General features: G+C 35.8%; 3 protein-coding genes across 13 annotated transcripts in view; 1 reads left to right on the top strand and 2 right to left on the bottom strand.

Moving 5' to 3' along the window:
* Positions 1–17,102, bottom strand: part of shi (dynamin-1 shibire) — a 54,416-nt gene extending 37,314 nt beyond the window's left edge. For 2 of the 7 annotated variants that reach the window (XM_022067006.2, XM_022067007.2), the window contains exons 1-8: positions 16,794–17,099; positions 13,993–14,066; positions 12,404–12,553; positions 10,230–10,433; positions 6,512–6,704; positions 4,975–5,095; positions 839–927; positions 318–517 (exon numbers count right to left, since the gene is read on the bottom strand). In XM_022067006.2, the coding sequence (XP_021922698.1) occupies positions 318–517; positions 839–927; positions 4,975–5,095; positions 6,512–6,704; positions 10,230–10,433; positions 12,404–12,553; positions 13,993–14,066; positions 16,794–16,957 (1,195 nt within the window). In that variant the 5' untranslated portion in view covers positions 16,958–17,099. Of the gene's footprint in view, positions 1–317; positions 518–838; positions 928–4,974; positions 5,096–6,511; positions 6,705–10,229; positions 10,434–12,403; positions 12,554–13,992; positions 14,067–16,793 lie in introns of all 7 variants that reach the window. The other 5 variants (XM_022067000.2, XM_022067001.2, XM_022067008.2 and 2 more) reach the window with 5 other exon arrangements.
* A 47-nt stretch (positions 17,103–17,149) lies between these two features.
* On the bottom strand, positions 17,150–27,684 carry LOC110831237 (uncharacterized). Of its 5 annotated transcripts, none has more exons than XM_087340106.1 (4): positions 27,447–27,684; positions 26,180–26,361; positions 23,769–23,832; positions 17,150–18,072 (listed from the first exon to the last, which is right to left on the bottom strand). In XM_087340106.1, exons 2-4 carry the CDS (start codon positions 26,253–26,255, stop codon positions 17,934–17,936), a joined length of 279 nt encoding a protein of 92 aa, XP_087196232.1. In that variant the 5' UTR covers positions 26,256–26,361; positions 27,447–27,684; the 3' UTR covers positions 17,150–17,933. The 5 variants fall into 5 exon arrangements, with proteins under 5 accessions (XP_087196232.1, XP_087196228.1, XP_087196229.1 ...); XM_087340102.1 differs by lacking the exon at positions 17,150–18,072 and adding an exon at positions 20,012–21,472 and having other exon boundaries at positions 27,447–27,663; XM_087340103.1 differs by lacking the exons at positions 17,150–18,072; positions 27,447–27,684 and adding exons at positions 20,012–21,472; positions 27,131–27,338.
* Positions 18,257–25,514, top strand: PpV (Protein phosphatase V). Its single transcript, XM_022067010.2, has 7 exons — positions 18,257–18,378; positions 18,528–18,623; positions 18,803–19,010; positions 19,100–19,179; positions 19,620–19,725; positions 19,807–19,968; positions 20,550–25,514. The coding sequence occupies exons 1-7, from the start codon at positions 18,310–18,312 to the stop codon at positions 20,738–20,740; spliced, it is 912 nt and encodes a 303-aa protein (XP_021922702.1). The 5' UTR covers positions 18,257–18,309; the 3' UTR covers positions 20,741–25,514.
* Positions 27,685–27,896: the final 212 nt, after the last annotated feature.

Raw genomic sequence — 27,896 nt, 5'->3', positions numbered from 1 at the left:
ATAACAAACTGTACACACAACACCTATTGCACTCACATTTTTCCAAATATTCTAAACACAAGATTTTTATTAATAATTTATTTACTGTTATCCTTTGACTAGAGCTCTTTCAAAAATAAATGTAGACAAAACAAAACCCTAGCCCTACCACCCTTATAATACAAAAAGCAAGAAAAAAATCTTGTACTCTATTAAACTCTGCTTGAAAACTCATCTCACATGTACACACAGTAATAATATGCACATTCCATTACCTTACATAATATATGTACTTTCTTAATTATTCTACTGACAACATAAAATAAGACAATGCTGACCATGAATATTTCTGATTGCAAAAGCAATTTCTCTCCTGAGTTCCTTCTCATCAAATTCCATCTTCACAATCTCAAATGGGAATCGTTCATGGAAAAGTCTGTTAATTTTTGCTCCACCAGACAACTCCATTGTATTGATTTGTGCTGATCCTGAACCCTCAATCGTACGTTCAAAATCTGATTGTAGTTGTTGTATCATCCTGAAAATACATTTAAAACAAACCGATTATTTCACAATGCCAATCAACTTCTCATGTTATGTAACATGAAATAAGGTGGTGATGAACAGATATAGTAAACAGAATGGGATAGAAGAAAATTGGTCATGACCTACACCACAGGTGGATAAAATTTCCCTTGAAACGGTCAAACGAGAACTTAAACGGAGTTCGTTAGCTTTCAGTAATAGATTTCCATTAGCATTACCACTTACTTACTTCATGAGTTCACAGCTTGAATAAAATTTTCAATTAGACACCCCCCCCAGCATTTCTATGCACCAATTTCAGCAAGTTACTTACTGCAGCATAGCCTTCGTCTTGATAGCTGGATCATCCGGCCGTATATGTTTGTACTGTTCCACATCCTTCTCAAGAGTCAGCAGTTGTTTCTGTACATCATAACATAAATAAAAACAATTTCTAGAAGAGATGAAATGTAAAATATCTATAATATACCATCAGAACAAAAGACATCATAATTATAAAATTCAAAGTTAATACAATTAAAATGCTGCCTGCAGGGTTACACAAATGTGCCTAAAAAATTTATTCAACTTCAGACATCAAAAAATATTACACAATTTGAAATTTGTAATCCAGCAGGCAATTCAAAATCTGTTTCATATGCAATTTTTAAACATCATTCATTCATTCATTGAAGCAGTACTGTACTTTCATAAAACAGTTCATGTAGAGGCAAAATTACTACTCGAAAAGGGATGAGAAGAAATAGCAAGACAGACAACAGCAGGGTTTTTAAATCAAATTAATTCTAACACTCAACAGCTTGGTAAACATAACTGTTTCATAACCTCCATTCATTCATAAATATGATCACATGAACAGCCAGATAAATGAAGAGAATTACAGTTTCTGAATTGAATAAAAACAAGCATTCCCCAAATGTATTCTACTCTTAATTTCATCATGGACCTCATTTAAATTTGTTATTGTTGTTCCCAGATACTTAAGTTTTGAAAATCTTTTAAATAATGTTACTTATAATTATGTTCTGCCATTGTTGCTATGTTCATCTTGTATTACACCCATGTATTTAGTTGTCTACATTTATTTCTAAGGCTAGTTTTTGCTAGCCTGCAGTAGAGTTTCTGCATTCTTTGTTATGGTACCCATACCAGCCCCAGCAAATAACATCAGCGTAAGCAAGGTTCTGGTGCAGACCATTCAATTCAAGCCTCTTCTGATTCTCTCTGACCTTGCTGACATTTTAAAACAAAATTAAAAAGCATTGGGGATAAAGCATCCCTCTTTTAAGCCATTGTGCACTGGGAATGGATCCGACAGAAGATTACCTATATGATCTAGTAGATACCCCATTCATATACATCTTAATTAACCTAACAAGTTTCTTTGGTACTCCAAACTCAAAATACCATATAGTACCTCTCTTCTGAGTTGCATGCCTTCCTGAAGTCCACAAATAGTTGGTGCACTGATCCATTACAAGAACACTTATTCTTTTATATTTGTCAAATATAAAATACCTGATCAATAGTTGACCTTACAACAGCATATCTTATCTTAATAATAATAATACTAAAATACGTGATTCCCCGTCGCCGTCAAGAAATGACGTCATCAAAACAGCGTTAGCCATAGCCGAGTCACCTTTAAGGCAATGTCCTACATAAGCGATAACAAGCGAGCTGCATAAGCAGCATGGGGTGTCAATGACATAAGGGAATCGCTTGTTGTGTCCTACGTAAGAGACTTCAATAGAAGCACACGGCCGTCCTGCGCATGCACCTTCGTGTATTGCACGGTCAGAGCTTTCTTGCGCATGCGCCTTACGGGCCAGCACAGCGACTCACGCGAAAATATCAAAACATTTGATCTCGGACTTTGGCCACTGACCGCTTCACTGTAAACTAGGACAGCGCCACACAAAGAGCCAGTTTGATATTTCCGCTTCACCCACACAACTCGCACCGCTCGCATTTAATCGCTCACGTAGGACACGGGTAAATTTCATTCCTCAGGAATGGTAAGAGTAAGGGTAATGTAACCTATATGTAAAATGATCAGTAAATAAAGACCTTTAAGAATCTGTAATGTATTTTGTTGTAATTATAATTGTTTATACATTTATTGTAATTTTAATGAACCAATGTGTACAATTTTCAATGCATCTGGCGCGTTAAGCGCCCGCCTCTCGGAGATGGATCTGGACATATTGTGTATGAAATACATATTACCTCTTGAGCTTTCCATATCTGTTTTCAGATTTTACATATCACAAATGGTTTAGGTTCTACAAACATTTATTTATACAAACAAAGGCGCAATCCACTTGCGTCATTTCTTTACTCGGCAACTTGAGTTCATTTTCTTCCCTACAGGAGGCTGAACAGTCACGACTTTAACGCCTCTCTCACTGTTATACCTCTTTTAATACACATCGAATCTTTTAATTAAGTGTGGCTCTATAGAAGTGTAGCTCTGTAGATTTGTCCTGGCGTTCATCACGACTTTTTTATAATCAACAGTGATTTGTTTTAATGTCACGTTATCGGAGGATAAACTACTGTCAATTAAAACGTATCCTAGAGCGAGATTTGAACTAAATCCGTCAACAAACACAAAAAATATCCACGCGGATTTATGTTTAGAGGTTATCAACTATTTGAAGTACAAGAAGGTAAACTCATAGTACTAATACTACTCATTTAACTCATACTACTCATTCCATACACACTGCCTGATCAAACGTATCCGGACACCTACGCGAAACTGTCCTCTAAGTGTCCCTCGGACATTAATATGGGGTGGGCCCACCCTTGGCATTTATTACAGCTCTAACTCTGCGGGGGAGACTGTCTACCAGGTGTTGGAACGTCGCAGGGGGAATGGCCGACCATTCTTCCTGCAACGCTGTAGCAAGCGTAGTTAGTGATGTGGGTCGTTGGGGTCTGGCGCGCAGTCACCTTTCTAGATCATCCCAGATGTGTTCAATAGGATTGAGATCGGGGCTCTGGGCTGGCCAGTCCATTTCCGGAACCTTATGTCCACAAACCACTCATGAACAGACCCCGCTTTATGGCAGGGAGCATTGTCATGCTGAAACACACAGTTATCATCTCTGAACTGGTCTTCTATCGTAGACAACACGCAGCTGGTCAAAATGTCCTTATATCCTTCCGCCTTTAACGTGCTCCGTAGTATTACGAGAGGACCAAGTCCCTTCCATGAAAAACACCCCCACACTGTCACCCCACCTCCGCCGAATTTCACTGTGGGCACTATACAGGCCGGCATGTAGCGTTCACCTAGCATTCGCCACATCCAAACCCTCCCATCGGACTGCCACATGGTATAGCGTGATTCATCACTCCAAATCACGCATCTCCAGTTGTCCACAGCCCAGTGGCGGCACTCTTTACACCACTGAAAGAGGCGCTTAGCATTCACAGGCAAAATGTGCGGTTTATGGGCAGGTGCCTGGGCTTTGAACCCCAGTCCTCGTAACTCCCAGTGCACAGTCATGGTGCTAGGTGCACAATTAGTGGCACTGTGGAATTCACGGGTGATGGTATCACACGATGACATGCGATTTTCCCGTACCACTTTCTTCAATGCTCGACGGTCCCTGTCAGTCAACACACATGGTCTACCCGGCCGTGGTTTTGTTGTGGTTGTGTCTTCCCATTTCCACTTCACAATCACGTCCCCGACGGTCGACTTGGGCAACTTGAGAAGGGCGGAAATGGTCCTGATGGATTGCTTACTGGTGTGGCAACCAATAACCATACCACGTTCGAAGTCACTGAGCTCCCTTGCTCCACCCATTCTGTCGGTATCGCGCAACACTGAACAACATCGAGCCCTCTGCCTCCTTTTATAGCAGCAGCGGCGGTCATAGTGATATCTAGGCTCGAGTTTACGTTTAATACTTTTCAGGCAGTGTATTACGATTACGAAAACTATTACGAAAACAGACTTTATGATCGATTTTAAGACAAAATTTGCAAGGGTGGAGTTGGACGTAGAACATTGACTGACCAAGAACAGTTGGGCTCTGAACAGCGACGTAAAGAACTACAACATCAGACTTATTTAACAAATAAGGATAAGCGAAAGAAGACTTACATTGATAAACGAGACCATATTAACAACACACGTAAAAAAACACGCTGAAAAACGAAGTATTAAATATCAACAGAAATCGACAGACGAAAAATGCGAGGTTATCAAGAAAGAACGACAAGGACTCTAGAGCAACCGCTCCGAAGGAGCGCGTTGCTCTAGTATCATGCTAAAAATCAGTAATTTTTAAAACGGACACCTGCTACATAACATTTAGATAAACACTTCTCACATTTCACTTTAGTTAAAAGATTTCTAAGGCCAGGTAATGGGACATACCAAATTTAGAGGAACACATTTTCACACTTCACATTGTTAAAAAATTAGCTTACTTGCAGTTTATCCCTTAGGCCTGGTAATGTGTCTCGGATATGATTGGTAAGCTGCTGATTCAATACTCGCTGCAAGTATGGAGTACCCAAACGATCTGCTATGTGCCGATATGATGGATGACTGAAAAGAATGTATGGTATGAAATATGATGTATCTATATAAAATTTCATTTAATTTCCTGCAAATAAACATAAATGGTGTATGGTAGTGGGGAAACACAGGATTATATGAAAGTGAAGAAAGTAATTTTGAATTTATATCAATGAACAGAAGCTAGTTAATAATACATTCACTTTAACTAAAAAAATTAACAGAAGCAAACTCTCTGAAGTTCACAAATACTTGAATTGTGGATGTAAAATGATGTAGAACAAGTATTAAAAGCACTCAGTTAATATGTTGATTTTAGGACTTCAAAACATCAGAAACTGTAGGTTAAAGAAATGTAACTTCTCTGTAACTACTTAAAATTAAAATTTCTAATCCTAAACCTTCTCTTTCATGATAATGCATTCAGGATATTAAAATATACAGCGCAGATAATACAGTGACATCCATCTTAATCCAACATTTTGGTAACAAATAGATTATAACAATGAAAGTAGTGAAGTATATAAAAAACGAGTAAAAGTGAAGTGGAAAGACATTCCAATAATGAGAATATGAGGTACCACTGTACTTTCCAGTTCTCTTCTCAGAGGAAGAGATCAAGTTCTGCATGTCTGAACTATTCAACTACTTGGTGAGATGCAAAACCTGATCAGTTCCATTGAAAGAATAACTGGAAAGTATACTGATACCCTACACTATCCTGTTAAAAGCATCGAACAACATTAGATGAGCTTACCACCACATATCACATTATGACCTGCTGCCTCCTATTTTAGGACAGAAGAGAAATGAGCCTGGGGAAGAGGTGTGTTCACATAGGAAACAAGTACGAAGTCAGAGTAGTGTTATCCAATTTCCTTCACCTATCAGGCCAACACATCTCATACCTCTGTGATTATTCCTTATGCAAATGCTGAGCACTGCAGCCAAGTGGTTAGCATTCCTGTTTTATATTCAGGTGGTCCTGAGTTCAAATTTCAGGCTGGAGACTGGCTATCTCCAGAAAAATATCTGAACTGAACCTTACATTAGGCCACAAACACTTCCCACACCCTTTCCAATTCATTATTCATTAAACATGCTCTCATCTCTTGTATAGTCTGAGACACTGACAGCATCATTAATTAAACTGAAAATAGCTTCCTATACAAACCCACATCTACTCCATCTGATTATTACTTCTCCCATGATGGTGGAGGCAATCACATTTCAATACTACAGTGTAATAACCCAGAAGATTACATATTGGTTGTTTTGTTTTTTTGTTAATTAAGATTACTTTTAAATGATCAACTGTGACCTCGACCAGTTAACCATCTATGCTTGTCACTGATCCATAAAGCTCATATCAGAGTATTAAAACTCCTCAAACCATAAAACGTATTAAAATTTATATCATGAATTGAAATACAAAACTATAGTTACCTTAAAAAAAATTTTCTCTCTGCAGCAAGAGCAGCTTTTATGTCTTTACGACCCTCAATATCCTTCTGACTGCGGTTCACAACACCAATGTAACCCCTTCTTAAAGGTAATAATTTATTTTCAAGAATGTCACGTGCATCTGTGCCTTCATCCATCAGGTCCAATTTTGTAATGACACCAATAGTGCGTATACCTGCCGACACAATAACAACAACACATAACTAACTCATTCAAGCACAAAGTACATAATTATACAGGAATGACTTATCCTTTGCTTAATAGTCATATAGCCATGCTATAATTATATAATTCAGTTTCAGGTAGGGAATCTTAATTTCTTTTGCTCAACATATTTACTTGCTTGCATATGTAGTACAATAGAAAAAATTAATTACAATCACATTTTCAAAAATTACAATTCTGAAAATTATAGATTTGAACTCAAAAGAAATGTTTTCACTATGTCAAATGTACATACAGCACCAACTAATCAGATTATTTAAACACAGTGATTAAAATATAATACTTAATGGTACCAAAATAAACATACTGAATTATGCAACCCATTTGCATTTATAATGGCTAAATCAAAAGTCTTGAAACATTACATTTCTTTTATACAGAGCACATCTTATAACATTACTTGCAATAAGATGTCTTTTAGGAAATATTTCCTATTCTTCCTATCTCTGGACTTCTGACTCACTCTCTGATGGCGCTTCAATAGAAGTCCTGCTTTGAAAACAACAAAAGTTACTCCTGTACATCAGCTTTTGAGTTAGATGAAAACTTCACAAAAGAAGAGTCTATATATCACAAGAAATCCTGTAATCATATTCTGGACAACACTAAACCATTCTTTACTAAGGTTATTATGCACTGAGATAACTAAAATAGTGATTATAAAATGTTATTTTATTACTATTTTCTCTTCCTTTTATTTATTTGAAAGTTGTTGATAATTCATTACACATAACTAAGGTAAAACACCTTGGTAACAGAGATGTGAGGACTGTGTTCTAATAAATACTTATGGTACGTATGATGATTTATTCCTACAGTATTATGGTATACACAACACAAACAGCAAACTCATTTTATCCAATTTTTCACCAGAAACCATTTCATTGGAGGGAGAGGGAAGAGGGAGAAGGGACAGAGAAACTCAGTCTGTCAAAACCCTTATATTTCCTTCACCCTATGTACAAATTAATGGCTTTATTACGTGTGTTCAGTAAAGACCTTCCGTGTCTTTCAAAATTTCACCTTTTGAGGTGCTTTGGCATGATATAAACACAAACAGGACATGCCTACAGTATGGTCCTCAGAACTCAATAAATTATAATCAAGCAGCAAATCATGCACTGCTACAAATACACAAATCCATTCAACTACTGTGCACAATAATCAAAACATATTTTAAGTCAAAATACTGGAGTTTGAATTGGAAATTAATCAATTCAAATTAGAGTTAATATTTTTTAAGTTATCCTTCATAAATGTCCATCCTTGCTACAGATTTAGAAATTATAACACTTGCAACAGCAGCTCATGGAACTTATCAATAAGTCTTAAATAATAAATCTGTGTACACAAAAAGTGAAATTACCAAAAAAATTAATTCAGTGATGAAGCAACAAGAGCTAAAAATGTCCTCTGTATAGTACAATTTTCTGAAATACTGTTAATGCAAAAATGGTATCTGGATTACATAAATATACACTTAGATGAAACTATAAATTAAGTACACTACATTCAAATAGCATTAATTATTACAGAAATTATCTTTCAAAATTAGCTTGGTATTCACAACTATTACAATCAGACTTTCGCTCATTTCACAGCAAAAATATCTGTACAAATGAACTTGTGCCCAACAGCTTCCTGCTTTTATACAGAAGAGAAATATGCGGAGATTAAATGTGGCTAAACAATGGATTTCAGATTCTTTTTACTTCAACCCACTCATGTCTTGAAGATTTCAAGTGTGTGTGCACATGGTCCCCTCAGGTTTTTTAAATGTATATGGTAGATATTGTTCCAAAGCCAAAAAATGTTATTTTATAGCTTGAAATACTTCTCATTTTTAATTTCTTTTCAGAGACTAAATTACAAACATGGAGAATCACAATTTTTTCCATCTAACTTTTACAGCTTTTAACAAAAAGACTGAGTATTAATTTATGTAATACCTTATCAACTGTATTTATGTACCACTGATGTTATGGAGATTTGTGAATGGCACATTGGAAGGGATGTGGAAGGAAATAGTTGTGGCCTATTCCAAGCTACTGTCCCAGGATTTACTTGGAAAGACAAAGGAACACTCCCCACCCACAAAAAACCTGACATAATAGCCAATCTACAAGCCAAGTTCTGAATCCAAGACCTCCACAATAAAAAGTGCTAATGACTCAACTATAATTTTCAGTATTCTAACAATCTGATGATCCACACAGAGATGGTCACTGCACCCCTCAGCAATGGGGGATATTAACCCTTCAGCGTGGGAGCATTTAAATCTGAAGTCTATACTGTGCTATGGGAGGATTTTCTGCTTGGGGATTTAATTTTGAGCTTGAAAGTGCATCATTTTACTTATATGGGCACAACTTCCCTAATAATTGATGAATTTAAGTGAAACTTTGAACAAAATGTTCACAACATACTATGCTTCGGTCGTGTACAGTTCTATCAATGTCTTGAGGAGACAAAAAACGTCTGCTACTCGAAGCCATAATCGTGGCTGACTGACAGCAGATATGTGCTACAGAAGTCTGTTCATACCAAGGGGGAAAACAAAGAATGCATTGACTCAGCTTTCTGACATCATATACCGTTGCAAAGCTTGCAATGTGTCCTATACAGCTGTAGTAGCCGTAACTATATTACTCCATTCGTCTTCGATAGAGGGAGCCACAGAGCAGAGACTGAATGCAGTTGACTTCAATAATCGATCTATATTTCAAAGTCGAAAAACACTGGTAAAATTGATCTGTCAGAGTCATGTTATACATCAATCGATAACCAGCTTTTTTCTCTACACGGCTACTGGAACCAGAATACATAAACTACAAGGCCAGTCGCTACGTAGAAGGAGAAATCTTAGCGAGCATTGTGCAAGCAGTGCTCGGCACTCCACGCTATGGGATGATTACGTCATGACGAGCGATGTTCGGCACTCCACGCTGAAGGGTTAAGTCATGTTACAATCCCCAAATCCTCAGAAAACAGATACACATGACCTCTTATTTTACATACCATCATACAAAATTTTTAAGGGTGAATGTTCAATACAAAAACTGAAGATGCTTGATTTTCAATGTCACACAAAAATGTTAATTTTATATTGTAATTATCTTCAGAATTCACTAGTAATTATTACGGTTGTCGATTAACAGTGGTACTGTGAAATGTGACTGGTAACTAATAGGGTCATGGTCTCAAACCCCACTTGTTTTATTAGTTCCAGAATCAGAAGCAGGGTACCACTGGTGTGAAATATGTATAACACAAACTTTGAGATCCTTAGAACACTCTATGTGAACAATACAAATATTTATTAAATACCTGTTTTATTTAGGTGGTCTACCTACCACACCAAGTTTTACAATTCTGTAATGTTAATTACAGAAATGGGGCTAACTTGACATAAAAAGGGATTTTGGTTAGTACAGTACTTAATAACCACCATCAAATTTACACTTGTTATTCCTACCTGCAGGATCAACTTCTTTGGCCAGTTTGAGCGCATCACTGTTTGCGAGATCTGTATTGGCTGGTGTAACAGCCAAAATTAAAGAATTATCTCTTGTGATAAACTGCATGATCATAGCTCGGATTTGTTGCTCGATATCAGCAGGCTGGTCTCCAATAGGGACCTTTGTTAGACCAGGAAGGTCAATAAGAGTCAGATTCAGAACTGAAACATAATGAAAACAAAAATCTACTGTATATAACACAAAACTACAGTGCAATGCAAATTGCATGCAAAGTTCAAGTGCTGAGACAAAAAAAAACAGCTGTGGAAATCTTGTCCAGAATATGTGAATACATAAAATGCACCAGCTACCTAACACAAACCTAAAACTAATGTACAAGAATAACGATATTAAATTTTTAATATGTACAAGCCTGTGACCAATATGTTTTTCATTGCTTTAAGCCAACACTTCACATTTTGGTGTATGACTTGCAAAAATTAAACTGATAGTAGCAAAAATTATAAATTATCAAGAATAGGAACAATCCAATAGCACCCATACTACACCTAGACCATAAAATTATTCATTACAAAGTCCATGCTACTGCACACAAAATATTCAACCAATATACACAATTCAGATATTCTGGATTAAAACAATCCACAACATATTAGTCTCACTGCTAAGCAAGCTCATGAGAACATCAATACATGTGAATCCACAAATATAACACCCAATATTACTGCTGATCGTCATTCTGCTATATCAGAATGGTGTGACAGCCCCATTACCATCAGGATCAACAGTCTTGGCAATCTGCAGAGCATCGGATGTAGCAAGATAAGTATTAGCTGGGGTAACAGCCAGGATGAGACAAGTTTCTTTTGTGATTAAAAACAAACATGTCCTTAATCTGTTGCTCAATATCAGCAGGCTGGTCACCCACAGGCACCTTGGTCAGGCCCGGCAAATCAATTAGAGTGATGATCAATACTGTTGGCATGTTAAAACAAACCCTAACACATCTATATTTGTCATTAATGTGTTCATATGTCTTGAAGAAATTACAATACTACAGAAAACAATACATATTAACAAAATAACACGCAAGTTTATTTTTAAAAATTGTTATCACAGATTTCTAAACAAAACATCTTCTAGCATTCTGCCTTAGAAAGGATCACAAGCTTTGTCCACAAGTTCCAAAGTAGATGTGAACATACCACCGACAGGGTAAAAGCCTACAATTCTTGATCAAACTGAAGAACATTCAGATCTGTCCAGAAACACACACCAATTTCCTGATATTTATCAAGGAATGAGGAAGTACAAAGTTCTTCACCAAGTTAAATAAAATACGACTGCAAACACAGATTTCTTTGCACAGCAATATACAATACCTTCTGTCATTTTTCTATTCCCCTATGACAAATATGCCATAAATATATATGAATAACAAACAAAATGGGCATTCTGAATATTCAAAGAGCTATGACATAACTACTGTACAATATGTCAGAAAATTACTATCTGGTCTATTACCATAGCCTTTAGATATTTAGGGAACACTGAACAAAAGTAGAACATTATTTTGAATAGGAAAAATAACAATAAATACATATATACCTTTACTTTCTTACACAGTATTGTCATACACAAATATCACATAACACTACTTACTGTTTGGTCTATAAAATTTTCTTTCATGATCTCATAAATTTAAGGCAAAAGAATGTGACAAAAACACAATGAGTTCTCTGAAAACATATAATTTAAAAAATCCATTCAAGTACTCCTGTAAGAAAACAGTAGAATATCATCTTCAGCATCACAGACTAAGTTTTGGTGTAAAAATACAGAAAAAGATAATTAGCAAAATCTTATGAACATGTTCCCTTGTTTCCTTACTTTTCTTCGCCTGTATCTTTAGAAGACATCACACAGATGTGTAGGATTTGATCACCCTGATGATGGAGGCAGCAAGAACCTCTGAAATGTCGGTAAACTTCTACCACACTACATGGTGCCACAACCCAGAAGAGAGTCATCATTACACAGATAGCCAAAGCAAAAGAAGAGTTTATTATTATATTTTTAAGTGCATCAATTACTGCATTAACAATAACAGAACTGAGTTCTATGTAATAAGCAAATTATAATCAGATATACTTCAAAAACACTGACTTACCATTTGGGGAACAAACTCTCAAGTTGATTGGAATGTTCGAAATGCCTTTGTTGGAGCCTGTGACACGATCTGTTTCCGCTTCAATTTCTCGACGGACTTCATCAAAGTCCACAAACTTCTTGCCTTTGCAATGTAGGAACTCAGCATACTCTATGAATCAAAAAACATATTAAAGTTTAATAAAAATACAGAAATGTATTGCACAGCAAGAACAGTATGACACACACTGTGATTATATTGATTACTACTAACTCCATGGGAGAAAAAACCCTTCCTGAGAAGCTAAAAGTTGCTCAGCCAATCAAGGAATTGCCTGCCATCTACAGAACTCAAATGTTCATTGCTTTGTTCACAAGAGAACAGTTGATAAATTTAGTCCACAACCTCATATCTTACTTCTTAAATTTCCATTTTAATATTACCCTCCCAGGTGAATAATAGTGGTCCTCCTGTTTTGGGGGTTGGGCATGGGTCTACCAATACTTGGCATAAAAAGTGCAAAAAAACACAAAGAATTATGTGGTTTATTTTATGAAAGCTGGCATTCATTAGCTTTTCACTTTGTCACACTATACACATGTGATAGTTTTTAACAATAAAGAGGTAAATATTTTTAAATATTTGACAATACAACTGTAATACCTGTTAATATTGACCTGGAAGTTTCACTGATAATGGTATGGATGGATGGATGAATGAATGAATAACTCCCCCTTCCCAAGATGATTTTTAGAGAATTCAAAACATGTTGGGCATTGCATATTAATGTTGATGTACTTAATTTTAATAATATATGTTGCATTACACAGTATAAAAGAATATTACTGATATGGAATGCAACCAATTGAATATGAATATCAAAGTTGCAATAATTATTTTATTGCTCGCAACTAGACATGATAAATTATTGTGGTTGTTCTTAGCAGCAGCAGAGGTAACACTAGAAGCAGTAATTATTTTCTTTTTGGAAATACTTTGGAAAGTTCTGATTATGTCTTCATTAAATGTGTCAGATATAAAAACAGGTTCTACAACGTTAATATGTTCCCAACTGTTGAGCTTTAATAATATTTCATACATCGTTTGTGGAAATGTTCATCTTCACACAAATTTCATAATTCTAGCACCAATTGCCCATTTAGTTATCTCTGTTAAAATAAAAGCTTAACAAAAATTTCATTTCGTTGTCATCTAGTTTTATATTCTACAAAAAAGAAAAATCTTACTAAAAGTTTCATTTCTTTAAAGATCCATTATCATAGCTTACAGAATCAGAATATTGTAAGAAATAAAAAAGCATTTTTGGAGTATTCACCAACAGCACAGTGTTCATAGAATATTTTGTGAAAATCATTCAAATTGTTAAAAAGTTGAAAGTGACATACACATAGCATGGTATTCTCATATTACATTTTTCTAAGGAAATAAAATTAATCTAAAAATGTCACCAATATTATGAAAGTGTGTCTGGGAATTTCAAATGATGTTACTGCTTAATACCGCAAGTTGAACCATGCAAAATTTCTAATAAAACTGCAGTGGTTAATTATGACACGATAAAATTGTATATTATCATAAAATTACCATACCTGCAGTACTAGTGATAAGTTGCAAAATCAGAGGTCTTCTGGTAACAATTCCTGAACCCCGAGGAAGAAAGTCTCTGTAATCATAATTACAAAATTACAATCATCCAACCTACCAAAAAAGAGAAGAAAAAGAAGTAAAAAACATTATTTATTACAAATCACAAATAACAGAAGGAACAACTGACAACACTTAATATAATTAAATCTCACAACACACAATCCTCACATAACCATGTGAATATACAGACTAGATTAACTGATAATCATGACCTGCGAACACTACATTTACAAACACTTTCACTTGACACGACATGTACGTAGTTACAGACGTTTTTGAAGAACCTGCTGCATCTATCTTGAGGATAGATTTCTTCAACACAAAGACTGTACAGCCCAGATGATCACAGCCTAAACTGCTACTGACATGAAAAACCTTGCATGTCAACAGTTTGCTACCACCATAACAATAAAATAATTCTTTTTGACATAAATATATTGTCTGGACATGTTTAGGCTTGAATGAATGTCAAAATATTTTTGCCACAGCTCAAAGTATAAATTATCACATGCACACGCAGTCACAAATCAATTATACACACACACACACAGACAGACATATATATATATAAGTAACTGGATCACAAGTCAAAATAAATGAATGTTCAGTAACATATCCTGCTGTAACATGTGACCGGAAAGTATGTGAATTTCACTGCTTCCTATAGTTTCTTCTGGATTCTCCAAAACTTTAAACTGGTACTGTAGCATGACTTCTAAGGTATTCAATTATTTCACATGAAATTCTTGAGAACATATGCTGTGTGATCACTCGACTGAGAGTCTTTCCCTTACCTTTATAATCACTGGTGCCCTGATGACAGCAACAATAAGCACCTTTGAAACATCAATAACTTCTACCAAACTACATGTTGCAACAACCCATGACTACCACCTTCATATTTGCTGCCATAAGAACCTCAAATTTAACAATACAATGTTTGAAATACTGTTTCTGCCTCCAGCTTCTGCAGTGTGCGGATAAATTGTGAACGTTATGTAAATTTAATACTCAGACCCTTTGACCAAGAAATGACCGATGAGGAAAAGACTTACAGTTTCTTCATGCAAGACAATGCTACAACTCACACAGCTGATCGGTCGATGTTAGCATTAAGAGAAGTGTTTGGTGAACAAGTTATCGATCAGTGGCCTCCGCGTTCCCTAGACTTAAACCCGTGCGATTTTTACCTGTGGGGCATGCTGAAGAACAAAGTTTATGTAAAAAATTCGCACACTGCAGAAGCACTTAAAGAAAATATTCGACAATTGATTTCGGCAATTTCCCAAGAAGAGCTTCGTCGAGTATTTCGAAACATGTTAATGAGATGTGAAGCTTGCCTGCAAGCACAAGGAAGTCACTTTGAACATCTTTTGTGATTGAAGGTAAGAACAATTAATGTAATAACATGTATTAGTAACGAGAAATATTCGTAGTTCGCCGTTACTAGCGGCACTGAAACTGATTCGCCGGTCACCCACCGGAAGAACGCGCACAACTCCTGCCCACATAAACAGGGCGCCAGCCGACCATGCAATCCAAGCACGACTGCAGCCTCATAAATTGTAGACCCTGTATATCATGATGTGGAAAAGTTGTACTTTTCATTACTATATTCTTGGTTGTGGCAATGAGTTCATTAATTTTTTCTTATGATTAGGATTACACAGAAATATAAATACTATTCTGTTACTAACTTCATGTTAACACATGTTCATTATGATTGGTCTGAATATGCCCTACTGCCGAACCTCAGAAGTAAATACTCCTAGCAAAATGTTCATGCAATATGTATAAAACTGGTTAAATACATACTCTAATTTCTCATAAATGCTACCATTTACATACACTTTAAAAAGATGATCTATTCATGGTTACATAAGTCTGAAGAGATCAACAAAATGCATAGGATAAATAACAATGTATCCATTTATTCTCATTCAGCTTTGTCAACAATACATTTTTAAGTACAATAAATAATATAAGATTCTGTATCTACTATAAAAATTTGTGATTTCTCGTTGTCTGCAAGAAATGACGTCATCAACAATGTCAACTATAAACAAACTCGGCATTGTTGTGTTCCACAACAATGCCGAGTTTAGTTTCTTACACAAGATTTTAAAAAGCAACCGAAGGGGTTGGTTGCTTTTTAAAAACTTGACCAGCCCCTCCGAGGAGCGTTCTGCCCTAGTAAAGTAAAAAAACAGACAAAATCTGGATTGAATAAAATTGTGTAGAGGCAGTAGGATGGTCACTCACTACTCACAAATGCACACTTAAAAGGCAAAAAACTACGAAAAGAGGCAGCAAAGACCCACACTGGGTTGTAGATCCAAGGAAGAAGTATAAAATAATGAAACATTTCTTCTTTCTTTATTTCCTATCGCTGAGGTTTCCTTGCTCTTTTGATGTGCGCGTTTGTGAGAAGCGTTTCTATGTACCTCCACATCCCTTTCAATGGGGATGCTGTGGAACGACATACTAAATTTACTTCTGAACATATTAAACCTTTTCCTGACAACTGTCACAAACATATATATGCTTATATAAAATACTTTATAAATTCCTGACATACAACTGTCAAATCTGTAATCTCAACGCATTAATTATTAAACAACATACAGTTGGTATTAAATACTAATTGAAACATAAAAATTCCGAACACATGGCAAGAAACTCACCACAGAATGGAATGTTTTAGGAAATATGACAACTAAACCTCTGGTCACAAAACACTTACCTTCCCACAAAATTCTCCAATACCGAACTTTTTCCTGCACTCTGTCCACCCACAACTGCTATTTGTGGAAGATCCAGTTGCATATGAACACCCAACTGTGTAAAGGCATCCTGGAGTTTATTGACGATTGGAATGAGCTGTTCCATCCCAGTATTTCCCGACATTTTGTCGAATGTTCAGTAAACCCAACCCCACACTTAACGAATTCTCTTTCCTACTGCGGGGTGGAAATCCAATATGGCGGATTACCCAAGATACTATGCGGTCTTTGCCTTGTAAAGATTAAAGAAAATCAATATGTTTACATCCAACTATCGAGATTCTAATAGCAACGAAAACAAAGAATAAGAATATAATTGCAAATTTAACGATATTTTTAATAGACCAAAAAAATTGACAGTGGAACCACGGTTTCGGAGAATCTGACGTAAATACGTCTTTGTAATGTAATGTAATAATGTGATATTCTAAAACGTTTTTACCAGCACAAAATTATCTAGTCTACTACGCAAGTGATTCACAGCTCAGCTTTTTCCGCAATAACGAAAGCGGATTGTTGACGGCAGTAATATAACATAACAACGCAAGCAGGCGTTCATATAAAAGCTGACCATTGTTGTCGGTCCATATTTACACATTGTTGATATGGATCTTACACATCTTCGTTACGCTTTTTTGCCGAATGACCCTTCCTCATAGACGTATTTACGTCAAAAACGCACATATATATAAATACAGGTTTGGCTGATTGTCCTTAACAATTTAATCGATACATGAATCCTGTGCGCAAAGCTTTTGTGTTTGACCTAATTTTAATATAGTGTACAATTGTCATTGGCCGTGGCACTTGCTGTGCTGTACAGTAATATGGTGTTTGATATTGAAAGAAATATTCTTTCAGCCAATATTTCCATCCCACCCCCGTCCATTAAAATTCCAACAAGACAATAATACATTTTTTAATATAAATCATCCTATCATCAATAGTGCAGTTTTCATTCGCAAACGACTATTCTAATAGTCTCATCTTTTTTCACTGTCACAGTCAAGTTTGGTGGACCGTTTAATTTTCTACCGAAAACTGTGCACGGCTTATCTACGATGATAAATCTTCACTGATTAATCTCCACGCAGAAGAGATCACAGGTGACAAGTCCACGCCCTCATATCCTCTTTAACATATATTTTAATATTATCCTCCTCTCTGTGTGACTTAAGCCTTCCCCATCCATTAGCATCGTCCAGCATGCAATTCACAGGGAGACAATTCCGCAAGGACCTTGAAATAATCACAGAAAATAGTGTAAGAACATCGGCTGAATTCTATAAAAGGTAATTCCTTTGTTACTAATTACATGATGTTAAGCATTAACGAACACATCACGGTGGTGAAAACGTTGTAATGTGGGTTGCGCCGCCATGTAGTGTAGTGTCACCTACTGGTGACTACATAAACAGAAGTACTATATATCACCGAATTGGGCACTGCGAATCACACCTCAGTTAGTATCAAAAAATGGCGGACATTGACAAGTGGATAGATATAGCTAAAGAGTGTAAATATCTTCCAGAAAATGACTTAAAGGTAATAAGTAGCTCCTATTGAAATAAACTGCGCTTCTAGCCGGATAACTGACGCATGCAAGAATACGTAACGTATATGGTTGTATTAGATTATTTTAACCTTATAAAGTCTATTAAAAACTAACCTAAATTCTTTTTACAATTCCATAGAAACTTTGCGATATAGTTTGTGATCTTCTCTTGGAAGAGTCTAATATTCAACCAGTTTCAACTCCTGTGACAGTATGTGGAGATATTCATGGGCAGGTATGTAGTAGAATGTATGTATAACAAAGAATTGTCAACTTGTTTCATCAAAGCAAATTTTTATCTGAAGTCTTAATTTCTGAGAAATTTAAAATACTGTGACTGTTATAACCTTACTGACCCCCCTTGATTTAGACTTTTACTTTCTGCTAAGTAGTTTTAATGCTTTGCTTTTACAGTTCTACGACTTAGAAGAACTATTCCGTAATGGTGGACCTGTTCCTGATACAAATTACATCTTTATGGGAGATTTTGTAGATCGAGGTTATTACAGCTTGGAGACATTCACAAGGCTGCTTACATTGAAAGCCAAGTGGTCTGACCGTATCACACTCCTTAGGGGAAATCATGAATCTAGACAAATTACACAAGTGTATGGCTTTTATGGTAAGCTGTATATAACAAAAATACTGATTACTAGTTTCCATATAACATGTTAGAGTATTCTTCCCTTATTGTATGAACCTCTCTTTCAGATGAATGCCAGAATAAATATGGAAATGCAAATGCTTGGAGATATTGCTGTCAAGTATTTGATTTGCTGACTGTTGCTGCGGTTAGTATTTCTAGTTTTACCGTCACCATATTTGAACAGCTATATTTTCATTGGAGTTCATTTATAGTTTATGTGCATAACATTGTAGTACTGTAGCGCTATGAAATATGAGGAGCTGGGGTAGATCAGTCAGTGTGACTGACTACAGCCTGGATGACCAGGGCCCTATCCCTGGCAGGGGCAGAGGATTCCTCCTCTAGGCTCTGAGGCCCACCTAGCCTCCTAACCAGTCAGGGTGTGATGTTAACCATTCACCCCTATCTAATGCCAAGGTTAAGAATGAGTAGGAGCTAACCCCTTGCATACTAATCCCACAGAATCCTAAAACAAACCACTTGTCAACATCTGGTTTAGTACAATCAATTTATGAGTCCAAAATCATCACTTAATCTCTGCAATAAAACTATATATATTTTGATAAAGAAACTTTCTTCTTTCAGCTAATTGATGAGCAAGTTCTTTGTGTTCATGGAGGTCTCTCACCAGAAATTCGAACTCTTGATCAAATTCGTAGCATTGAAAGGAACCAGGAAATTCCACATAAAGGTACTAAGAATAATTTCACCAGGTGCCCTACTGAAATGCACTGTAGTTCTGTTTCTCAGTATATGTATAATTATTTTCCAGGAGCATTTTGTGACCTTGTGTGGTCAGATCCAGATGATGTTGAGACCTGGAGTGTAAGCCCTAGGGGGGCTGGTTGGTTATTTGGTGCTAAAGTCACAAATGAGTTCATGTTGCTCAATAGTCTGAAACTCATTTGTAGGGCACATCAGTTGGTGCATGAAGGTATGTCCAAACTTATACACATTTAAAAATAATTATAAGTTGATCATGTTTACTCATACTTTTTAATATAGTTTTTTTGTCCGCATGTATCATAGAAGTATACATATGCAGCATTCCTAGATATCAAATAAGCTTTCATATCCCTCATTCATGATAATACAGTAAATTCATGTTGTGTTATATATTGTTCAGTGAAAAACTTGCATCCAAGAACAGTTGGGGATGATGGAAGGGATTTAGAAGTGTCACTTCCTTTTCCCTGAAATTGTCTATTTAATGCCCAATTCTATATGCTGGGATATGCCTTTTCACATTCCCACTATATACATGTTGAGGGCAACATGCCAGAAACCCATATCGACATATTTGCATAATTGGAGACGTTCTGTCTAACAACGTAGTAGATGTCATGCCATAAGGGTCTAGTGCTAATGCATAAGAACTAATAATGCATATTTGTCAAACCAAATTGCCATAAGAACTGTCTACTGTAAATCAGACATTTTGTTGATGTGCGTATTTGGTACAATGCCCTTGATGTTTTTACTTGCCTCTTATTTCTATGTTCAATTTTTTTTCAGGTTTCAAATACATGTTTGATGACAAGCTGGTCACTGTCTGGTCAGCCCCTAATTATTGCTACAGGTGTGGCAATATAGCATCAATTCTTGAATTCACAAACATTGACACTAAGGAACCAAAACTCTTCCAGGCTGTGCCTGATTCTGAGCGTGTCATACCTCCTCGTACTACCACTCCCTATTTCTTGTGATAACTTTGGCCTATCAGTGGATGAAACCTATGGACATTCATATCGATACATTTGTCAATAGGAAAACGTTGTGATATTAAAATTATCTTACATTCTGAGGTCAGTATTCTTAATGCCCCTCTAAATTTTGAGATTTTTCTCAAATGTGTATTGAGTGACATGACTCTGAAATCGCTGCTTCATCACTCTAATGATCACAGTTACACATAGTTTGTTTTAAGGTTGATGTTGGTATGGATACAAATGAGCAGTTACCAATTCCTTTAATAAATAACCCATAATAAAAGAGTGAATTGTTTGTACAGCTTTGAGATAGCATTGTATTAAAGGAGTACCTTGCTTTCCAGTATGGAAACATCTGACCTTTGCTTCTTCATATAAGTTTTGATTAAACTGCTCTTTTTTACTGGTAATTGCATGTTAATTTGAGGATACAATGATCTGTATTTACTTAATAGGAAAAGAGGGTTCTTGTCCTTTGGATCTGGCATGTTGACTTTGAATTTATTAGCTTCCATTACTGGTTTACCTGAGGATTTGGAATTTGTATTAATTCAAGTATAAAGTGTATGAAGCTGGATGTAGTATTTGCTGTAAAAGGATCCATATATAAAATGCTGTATGCATGTCCACACTGTGAACTTAGCCCATGATGATCTTCTGAGTTGTAATTCCATGTGGTCTTGGAGGTGGGTATCCACAACTCGGAAGACCACCACGGACATCCCACTACTTTGGAAAAGGCAGCAGATGGAAAAAGGGAAATATACAACTATATCACATCGAGATTCTGGATCACATAGATTTGCAGAAAGTGAAAGATGAGAAATTTGTTAATTAAATGGAGTGTGCACATAATTTTACATAAATGTCATGCTGTATATACTAATTTTAAGTGTTAATGATCCATCCAATCTTTGTTTAGGCTTAGAAACAGCTGGCAAATGATATGAATCTGCCTGAATACAGGATGGGATAATGACAGATTTGGAGAGCATGTGCTAATTTTGCAAGGTATTTTGTGGAACTGGTTAAATTATGTGCAGACAGTTTAGACATCAAGGCCATTTGGATTCCTTTTGTACATCCTATAATTTTGTGTCAAAATTATGGAGTTTATTGGGGGGAGACAAGAATTCTGACTGTGCTTCCAGACAGTGTATTTGCCAATGGCCTGATTGCAAAAGCATGTGGTGTATCATTAGATTATATTCATTATTAAAATAATCACACAGATTTCTGGTATATTCTGAACCTTCAATTTAAAGATTTGGAACAGCATGTTTGCCTTTTGGCCAGAGAAAATGGGAAACATATCATTGGACATACCTTTTTCTTATATTCACCATTTGCACTCATTTTTTTAATAGTAGATAATTACACCTACTTCAGATAATAGTGGCACCTATTAAAATCTATCTACTATCCAACAAGCATACAAAGGGAGTATTTCATGAATTACCTACCTGTGTTTCCAAAGTGACAAAACTGCTAGTTCACAGCTTAATTTATGCAGGACCACAAATTAACATTGTGTATATTTACAGCTAAAAGAATTACTGTAGCATCAGAAGCAAAGGTAAAGATGCAAAAAGAAAAGTGAACAGAACTACTGTCTAGGTAAGAGCAGGTTTGTGTTGAAAATACCATGTCTTACATTGTTTATAGTTTTATTGAAATTCATGTGTATTTCTTTTTTAAACAAAAAGTGTGCTGGTTAAAAGATCCTTTCAATTTTAATACTACAAGAAGGTGTTTTTTGTAAATAAAGATTTTAGACTTGCCGCTAATAATTATATGTGTAGACATTTTGTAATGCACAGTGTGAGATGGAAGGGAATCACAACTAGATAACTATTCTACTACAAATTAAATTTAAACTAAAGTTAACAAGACTTACGAACAACCACTTCTAGATTTCAACAGTCAAGTACATCTTATGAATAAAATTCATCACTTATGTAGGTACAGGAGGTGATTTAAGTGGTGAGAACAGAGATCTTACCTGGATCAGTTCTGAATTAAATAGTAAAAGAATAAAGGCCAAAATCAGGCATGACAACTTTAGAGATAATTGGACTGTGTAATTTCTGAACATGAAACATGTTCAAGACTATTATAAGAGGTTCTTACTGGTGGTCAAGATATCAAAATTATGGTCTTCTGATAAACTATGACACCACTAGACTAGAAGGTATTATAACTCAGAAGACCAAAACTGACATCATTGTAAGTTTGCTCTGTGAATTTTCAAGCATGAACTGTCTGGAGTATAAATTTTACCTCTTTGGAACCTAAATATATAATTATATTGAAATACATATGGGAAGCTCAAGATTTCTTCCACACTATACAGATTAAGAAATTAAGATTTGTTGCAAATGTCTAGATTAAAAATTATAAAATAAAAAATATTACTTGTATATAACTACTGCCAAAATATGATTAAATTAAGTATAAATCTATAATATTTTTGTGCAGGAAAGTCCTGAGCATCAATACATTTGAATAAATTCTAATAAAATAATTTGAGATCAGGATTGAAATTCAGAATCCATTTGCTGTGTTTATTGGTATTACTTTAACTGCATCTCTGTATTTCATGCTTTGTACAAATTCATATCAATGTTATTCTGATAAATATTAACTTAAGAAATTTGGTAAATGTTTGTATGTACCATTACCATCAGAAATTCATCACAGTAAACTTTTTCTTTGTTTATTTGATATGTAACTAACCATTTCAGAGGTGCTTGCTGACTCCATCATCAAGGCACTGATGATAGAGGCAGCAAGCATCTCTGAAATGTTGGTAAATTTCTACCATGCTAGATACGTGGTGCTACAACCCAGAAGACTGCCATCTTCGTAAGTGTGGCAAATCAAGTAGTTTCATAGATACAAATACTCATAAATATATTACTGGGAATTAAGAAAACTGTGTTCAGGATATTTTGAGGTGCGTACTATTAATGGGATAAACCTTGATAACTCAGTCAGTATAATAACAAGCTATATGCAGGCTTACCAGAGAGCAAGATTCTTGGCAGGGGGCAGAAATGTTGCTATTTGCTGCATTGTCCATATCCATTCTACAACATATCAAGCCATGTATCCAATAAATATTCAGGAACTCTTTCCAGGATGTTAAAGTGGCCGGCACATGACACTGGTCACTCACCTACTTATAGTACCATAGTTAAGAGTGTATGGAGATTAAATCTATACATCTACATGGCATGGTGCTGAAGCACAGGGATGCCTTTTATTTTATACCAGTAATGGAAAATGGTATTATTTATTCTAGACAAAGTCCAGAAATGCTTCTCACAGACATTAGTCACACAGCAGCATGTGTTCTCCACAGGGTCATGTAATGGACAGGCAGCTTGCCATTATCCATCACATCCAACATAAACTGGTCAAGTGTGGCCTGTGGTAGAACCACATAGATTTCTGGCCCATATTAAAATACCAAATAACATGTTGAGAACAACAGACAGATGGATGAAAATTCAAGATTAAATATGTTGATTAGGTGCATACTACAATAATCTGCTGAAGTATGGATCAGTATCTGTAACAGTCCTCTATTGTTACTAATCTCTGCTGCCACCTATCTATGTATTAAAGCTTGGACTTCTTGCAGTTTTACTGCTGTAAGGAAACATTTCTGAGCCAAAGTCCATTAACTCAAGTGTCACTCTGTGTTTAATAGTAGATATACAAAACTGTATATTGTATGCATAAATGAACTCAGTGTTTGAATTCAGGTATATGATATTTCCATGTTTTTACATCATTTACTTAGAATCCCTTTGTCTGTAAATTATGTTTGATATATTTACTGTTATAGTTTTAAAATTACATGCTTTTGTTTATTTAATTACTATATAGTTTAGTCAATAGGAAAGATGAAAAAGAAACAGCCATTATTTATATAAATGTTAAGATTGACTGTTAGAGAACCTGTAATTTCTACCTGATAAGATTACTATGACAGCCTACAGTTGTATAAGGAGCATAAAGGAAAATAGATGCAAAATATAAAAGTAAAAAGTAAAGTTTGTCCCACTATACGCCATGTAGGCGTTTGGGGTGAGAGGAGGTATAGCTCAACTCTTCCTTGACCTCGGCACTAGATGGGGGTGAGTGGTCAGCATCACGCCCCGGCCGGCTTTACCCCCGGTACCCATTGTAGAGGAGGCTGGGTGGGCCCCAGAGCCGGTCTGGACGCAGAGGCTAGAGGAAAAATCCTCTGCCCCCGTCGGGGATCGAACCCAAAAATATAGTGACTTTAAATTACAGAAGTAGACTATGTCACAAGACATTAAACAAATTAATTCAACCCTTTAACATTTTCACTGGGATGCATTTCAGTTGCTGAACATTAACTTTGTTAATTTTGTGTGTGTGTGTGTGGGGGGGCATGCAGTTCTAATTGTAAAACCTTGCATACTGTGCAGTGTTGAATATGTATCTAAAATATATAAAACATACACTTTGACAGAACACTTAGTGCTAAGTGTTTTTTCAAAGTGTAAACAAGTTTTGTTTGTATGCATGATTTTATATATTTTAGAATAGGTTGTACATAGGATAAAAATAAAAATTCTTGTTCATGTCTGTATGATTGAACCTTTTAAGTATGGGCTTCTGGCTGGAATAAATCCCAGTTACATAGCACTGAATGCAGCAGATTAAAGGATCAATTGTACTTTACCACATTTTTAAGCAGCAAATTTCAAATAAAGACTACAATATTAAGAATGAATCCAGTTAACAATTTACAAAGTTTTCAAACAGCCAGCCTTTATACAAGCAGCTTGGATAGTTTATATTTATTTATCAGTATAGTTCATTCTCTTTTCTTGAAAATGTTCTAGCCTGTATCAGTGAAGTGTGGTACAGACATTTCAGGTGTCTATACAACAGCAAGGTATTGGTAGTCATAATCAGAGTTGGTTATTACATAACAGCTGTGTTCTGTTTTGTGGTGTTAATGTCTCAGTAATGTGAAATCTTAACACCATCTGATGATGCAACCTTTGCAAAGCACTTCCAAAAGCAGGAACTTGATATACACTGTTTTATTAAGCTCAGTTTCAAGCATCAGTTCTTGAAATGTATGGCACACAAAGGGACTATTTTCAAATTCATGACTTTGAAGCCTCCAACAAAGAATATAGTCCTATGACCCTTGGTGCCTCTCACAGAACTGAAATATATACTTAGGTGACATTCACAGGAACCAGAGTGTTAATAGTGAAGATAATGACTGCCAAGCTACCATAATGGAAGTGAATCCATCTCCCAAATATATTGCATGTCAAACCTCATACACTGGCCAAAACACATATTCTATCAATGGCCTTCTGAGGTGCCTTCACCTCATCCAGTGAATAAATAGGAAGGTGTAGTTGACTATATGATATATACCTGCAGCATAAGGACTCCTCATAGTTGGTAAGGTATGCAGGGGAATTAAGGCAGTTCTTCCTGTGTGCTTCATCATCAATCTTGGGTAAAGAGTAGAGTTCCCAAATACTCCTTGCTGAATTCAAAATCGTCCACCACTTGGAAGAGCTATTTCTTCGCCAACATCTTTCTAGGGCTGTCAACTAAAGGCAACAACATGTATACACAATAAATTCTGAGTTGTGTCTGCAGTTTGCAACAGTATTCCATACAAAGCAGCTCCTTAAAACATACACTGCCCTTTAAGTGTATTTCTAACAATTTTACACATTCATGACATCTGATTATGCATTTTTAATAGCACATCTAATACTGAGCATAAAGCACACACCTTCCTTACTAGGACCTGCCTCCCTACAGTCTGACATTGATAGGCTTCTTATAGTTAATGTGCACTAGATCTTTGTGGATGTTGCATGAACCCAAGACAGCCTTAGTTATACAGCCTTACACAATTAAAAGTTGTATCCATCATTTCAAGTTGGATATAATTTTTGCTATTCACCAGGCAACTCACTTGAAATATTCATGGAATTTCGTTATAACATCACCATACAAATTTAATGTTTATTTTTTTCAGATTTTAAATTTTGTATCAAAGTAACATAAAATTAACTTCTGAAATAATAAACACAAAACAAGGATTCAACAGTTATCATACTAGGGGAAAATCATTCACATTAGCATTAAACTGGTTGCACTTGCAATTTCCTACATCTGCAAGGAAAGGAGTGTCTTCCTTGATGGAACTGTGCCCCTGCCAACAGAAAGAGCCATAGTGTGTCAATCAGCAACCCAGCCCATCTGAATTTTTGGATAACGTGTATGAATTTTAATGTGATGATCATGATACCCAACCTGAGTAATGCACTGAACAATAACAAGATGGAAAAACGATATCGAGATAATTACCTTCAAAACACCACACGGATACTATAACATTCTTTTTATCTCATTCTGTCAACTACTCATTTTCCGATTCTTATTGGAAATCTCTAGGGACAGATACAGGAACACTATTTTATGTTCTTATGTTGACTACTCTGCTCATATCATGAATATGGAGTTTCTATAATGTTCCATCGCATGGGAGATGAAATTATGTGAAGCTACATTTCACACTCTTATCAGTTTGAATATATATATATATACACACATATATACACACATACATACACACACACACACACACACACGTGACATCACACTTAACCACACTGAAACATACCTTGAAAACACTATACTACTACACAGACTATAGCATGGCTGGCTATCGTGTGTATGTTGGCATCAGCCAACGAAAGAAACTTCCCAAGTTTCAAGGAAATGTTTCTTACGGTGATACAGAATGATTCTCTAAGGTCGTGAATACGAAGCTGTAGTCTTTTGGGCTGTTGCACCATGTAGTCCGGTAGAAGTTTACCAGGCGACTCATCTGCCCGATGATGGAATCAGCAAGGATCTTTGAACGGTTGGTATACTTCTACCAGAATACATGGCACAATAATCCATAAGAGAGCCAACTTCAAAATGGAATATGCCAGGAGAGAGATTAGTCAGGGCTTGCTTTGTGTTTTTAATGAATGTACATCAACATTACATATAATTTTAAGGACAATAAATCGATAATACATCAGTAGTTGAAAATAATTTGACTTGGTTCTGATTGGCATCTTGG

Source organism: Zootermopsis nevadensis, unplaced genomic scaffold (genome assembly GCF_977971745.1).
Source record: "Zootermopsis nevadensis isolate Lab colony 2312 unplaced genomic scaffold, Znev_1.0 Znev_ptg000061l, whole genome shotgun sequence".
NCBI classification, from domain to species: Eukaryota; Metazoa; Arthropoda; class Insecta; order Blattodea; family Termopsidae; genus Zootermopsis; species Zootermopsis nevadensis.
The sequence above is the reverse complement of the archived record's forward strand: the minus strand, read 5'-3'. Positions and strand labels throughout refer to the sequence as shown.

Bases quoted from the DNA above. Each gene is read 5' to 3' on its own strand.
- LOC110831237 (XM_087340102.1), bottom strand. From the start codon at position 26,255: ATGATGAAGCACACAGGAAGAACTGCCTTAATTCCCCTGCATACCTTA. The intron at 23,833-26,179 runs GTATATATCATA...GATATGTTGTAG, and splicing joins GAGGAGTCCTTATGCTGCAG to AATGGATATGGACAATGCAG. The intron at 21,473-23,768 runs GTAAGCCTGCAT...CCTTTTCCAAAG, and splicing joins GCCAAGAATCTTGCTCTCTG to TAGTGGGATGTCCGTGGTGG.
- PpV (XM_022067010.2), top strand. From the start codon at position 18,310: ATGGCGGACATTGACAAGTGGATAGATATAGCTAAAGAGTGTAAATAT. The intron at 18,624-18,802 runs GTATGTAGTAGA...TTGCTTTTACAG, and splicing joins GTGGAGATATTCATGGGCAG to TTCTACGACTTAGAAGAACT. The intron at 19,011-19,099 runs GTAAGCTGTATA...CCTCTCTTTCAG, and splicing joins ACAAGTGTATGGCTTTTATG to ATGAATGCCAGAATAAATAT.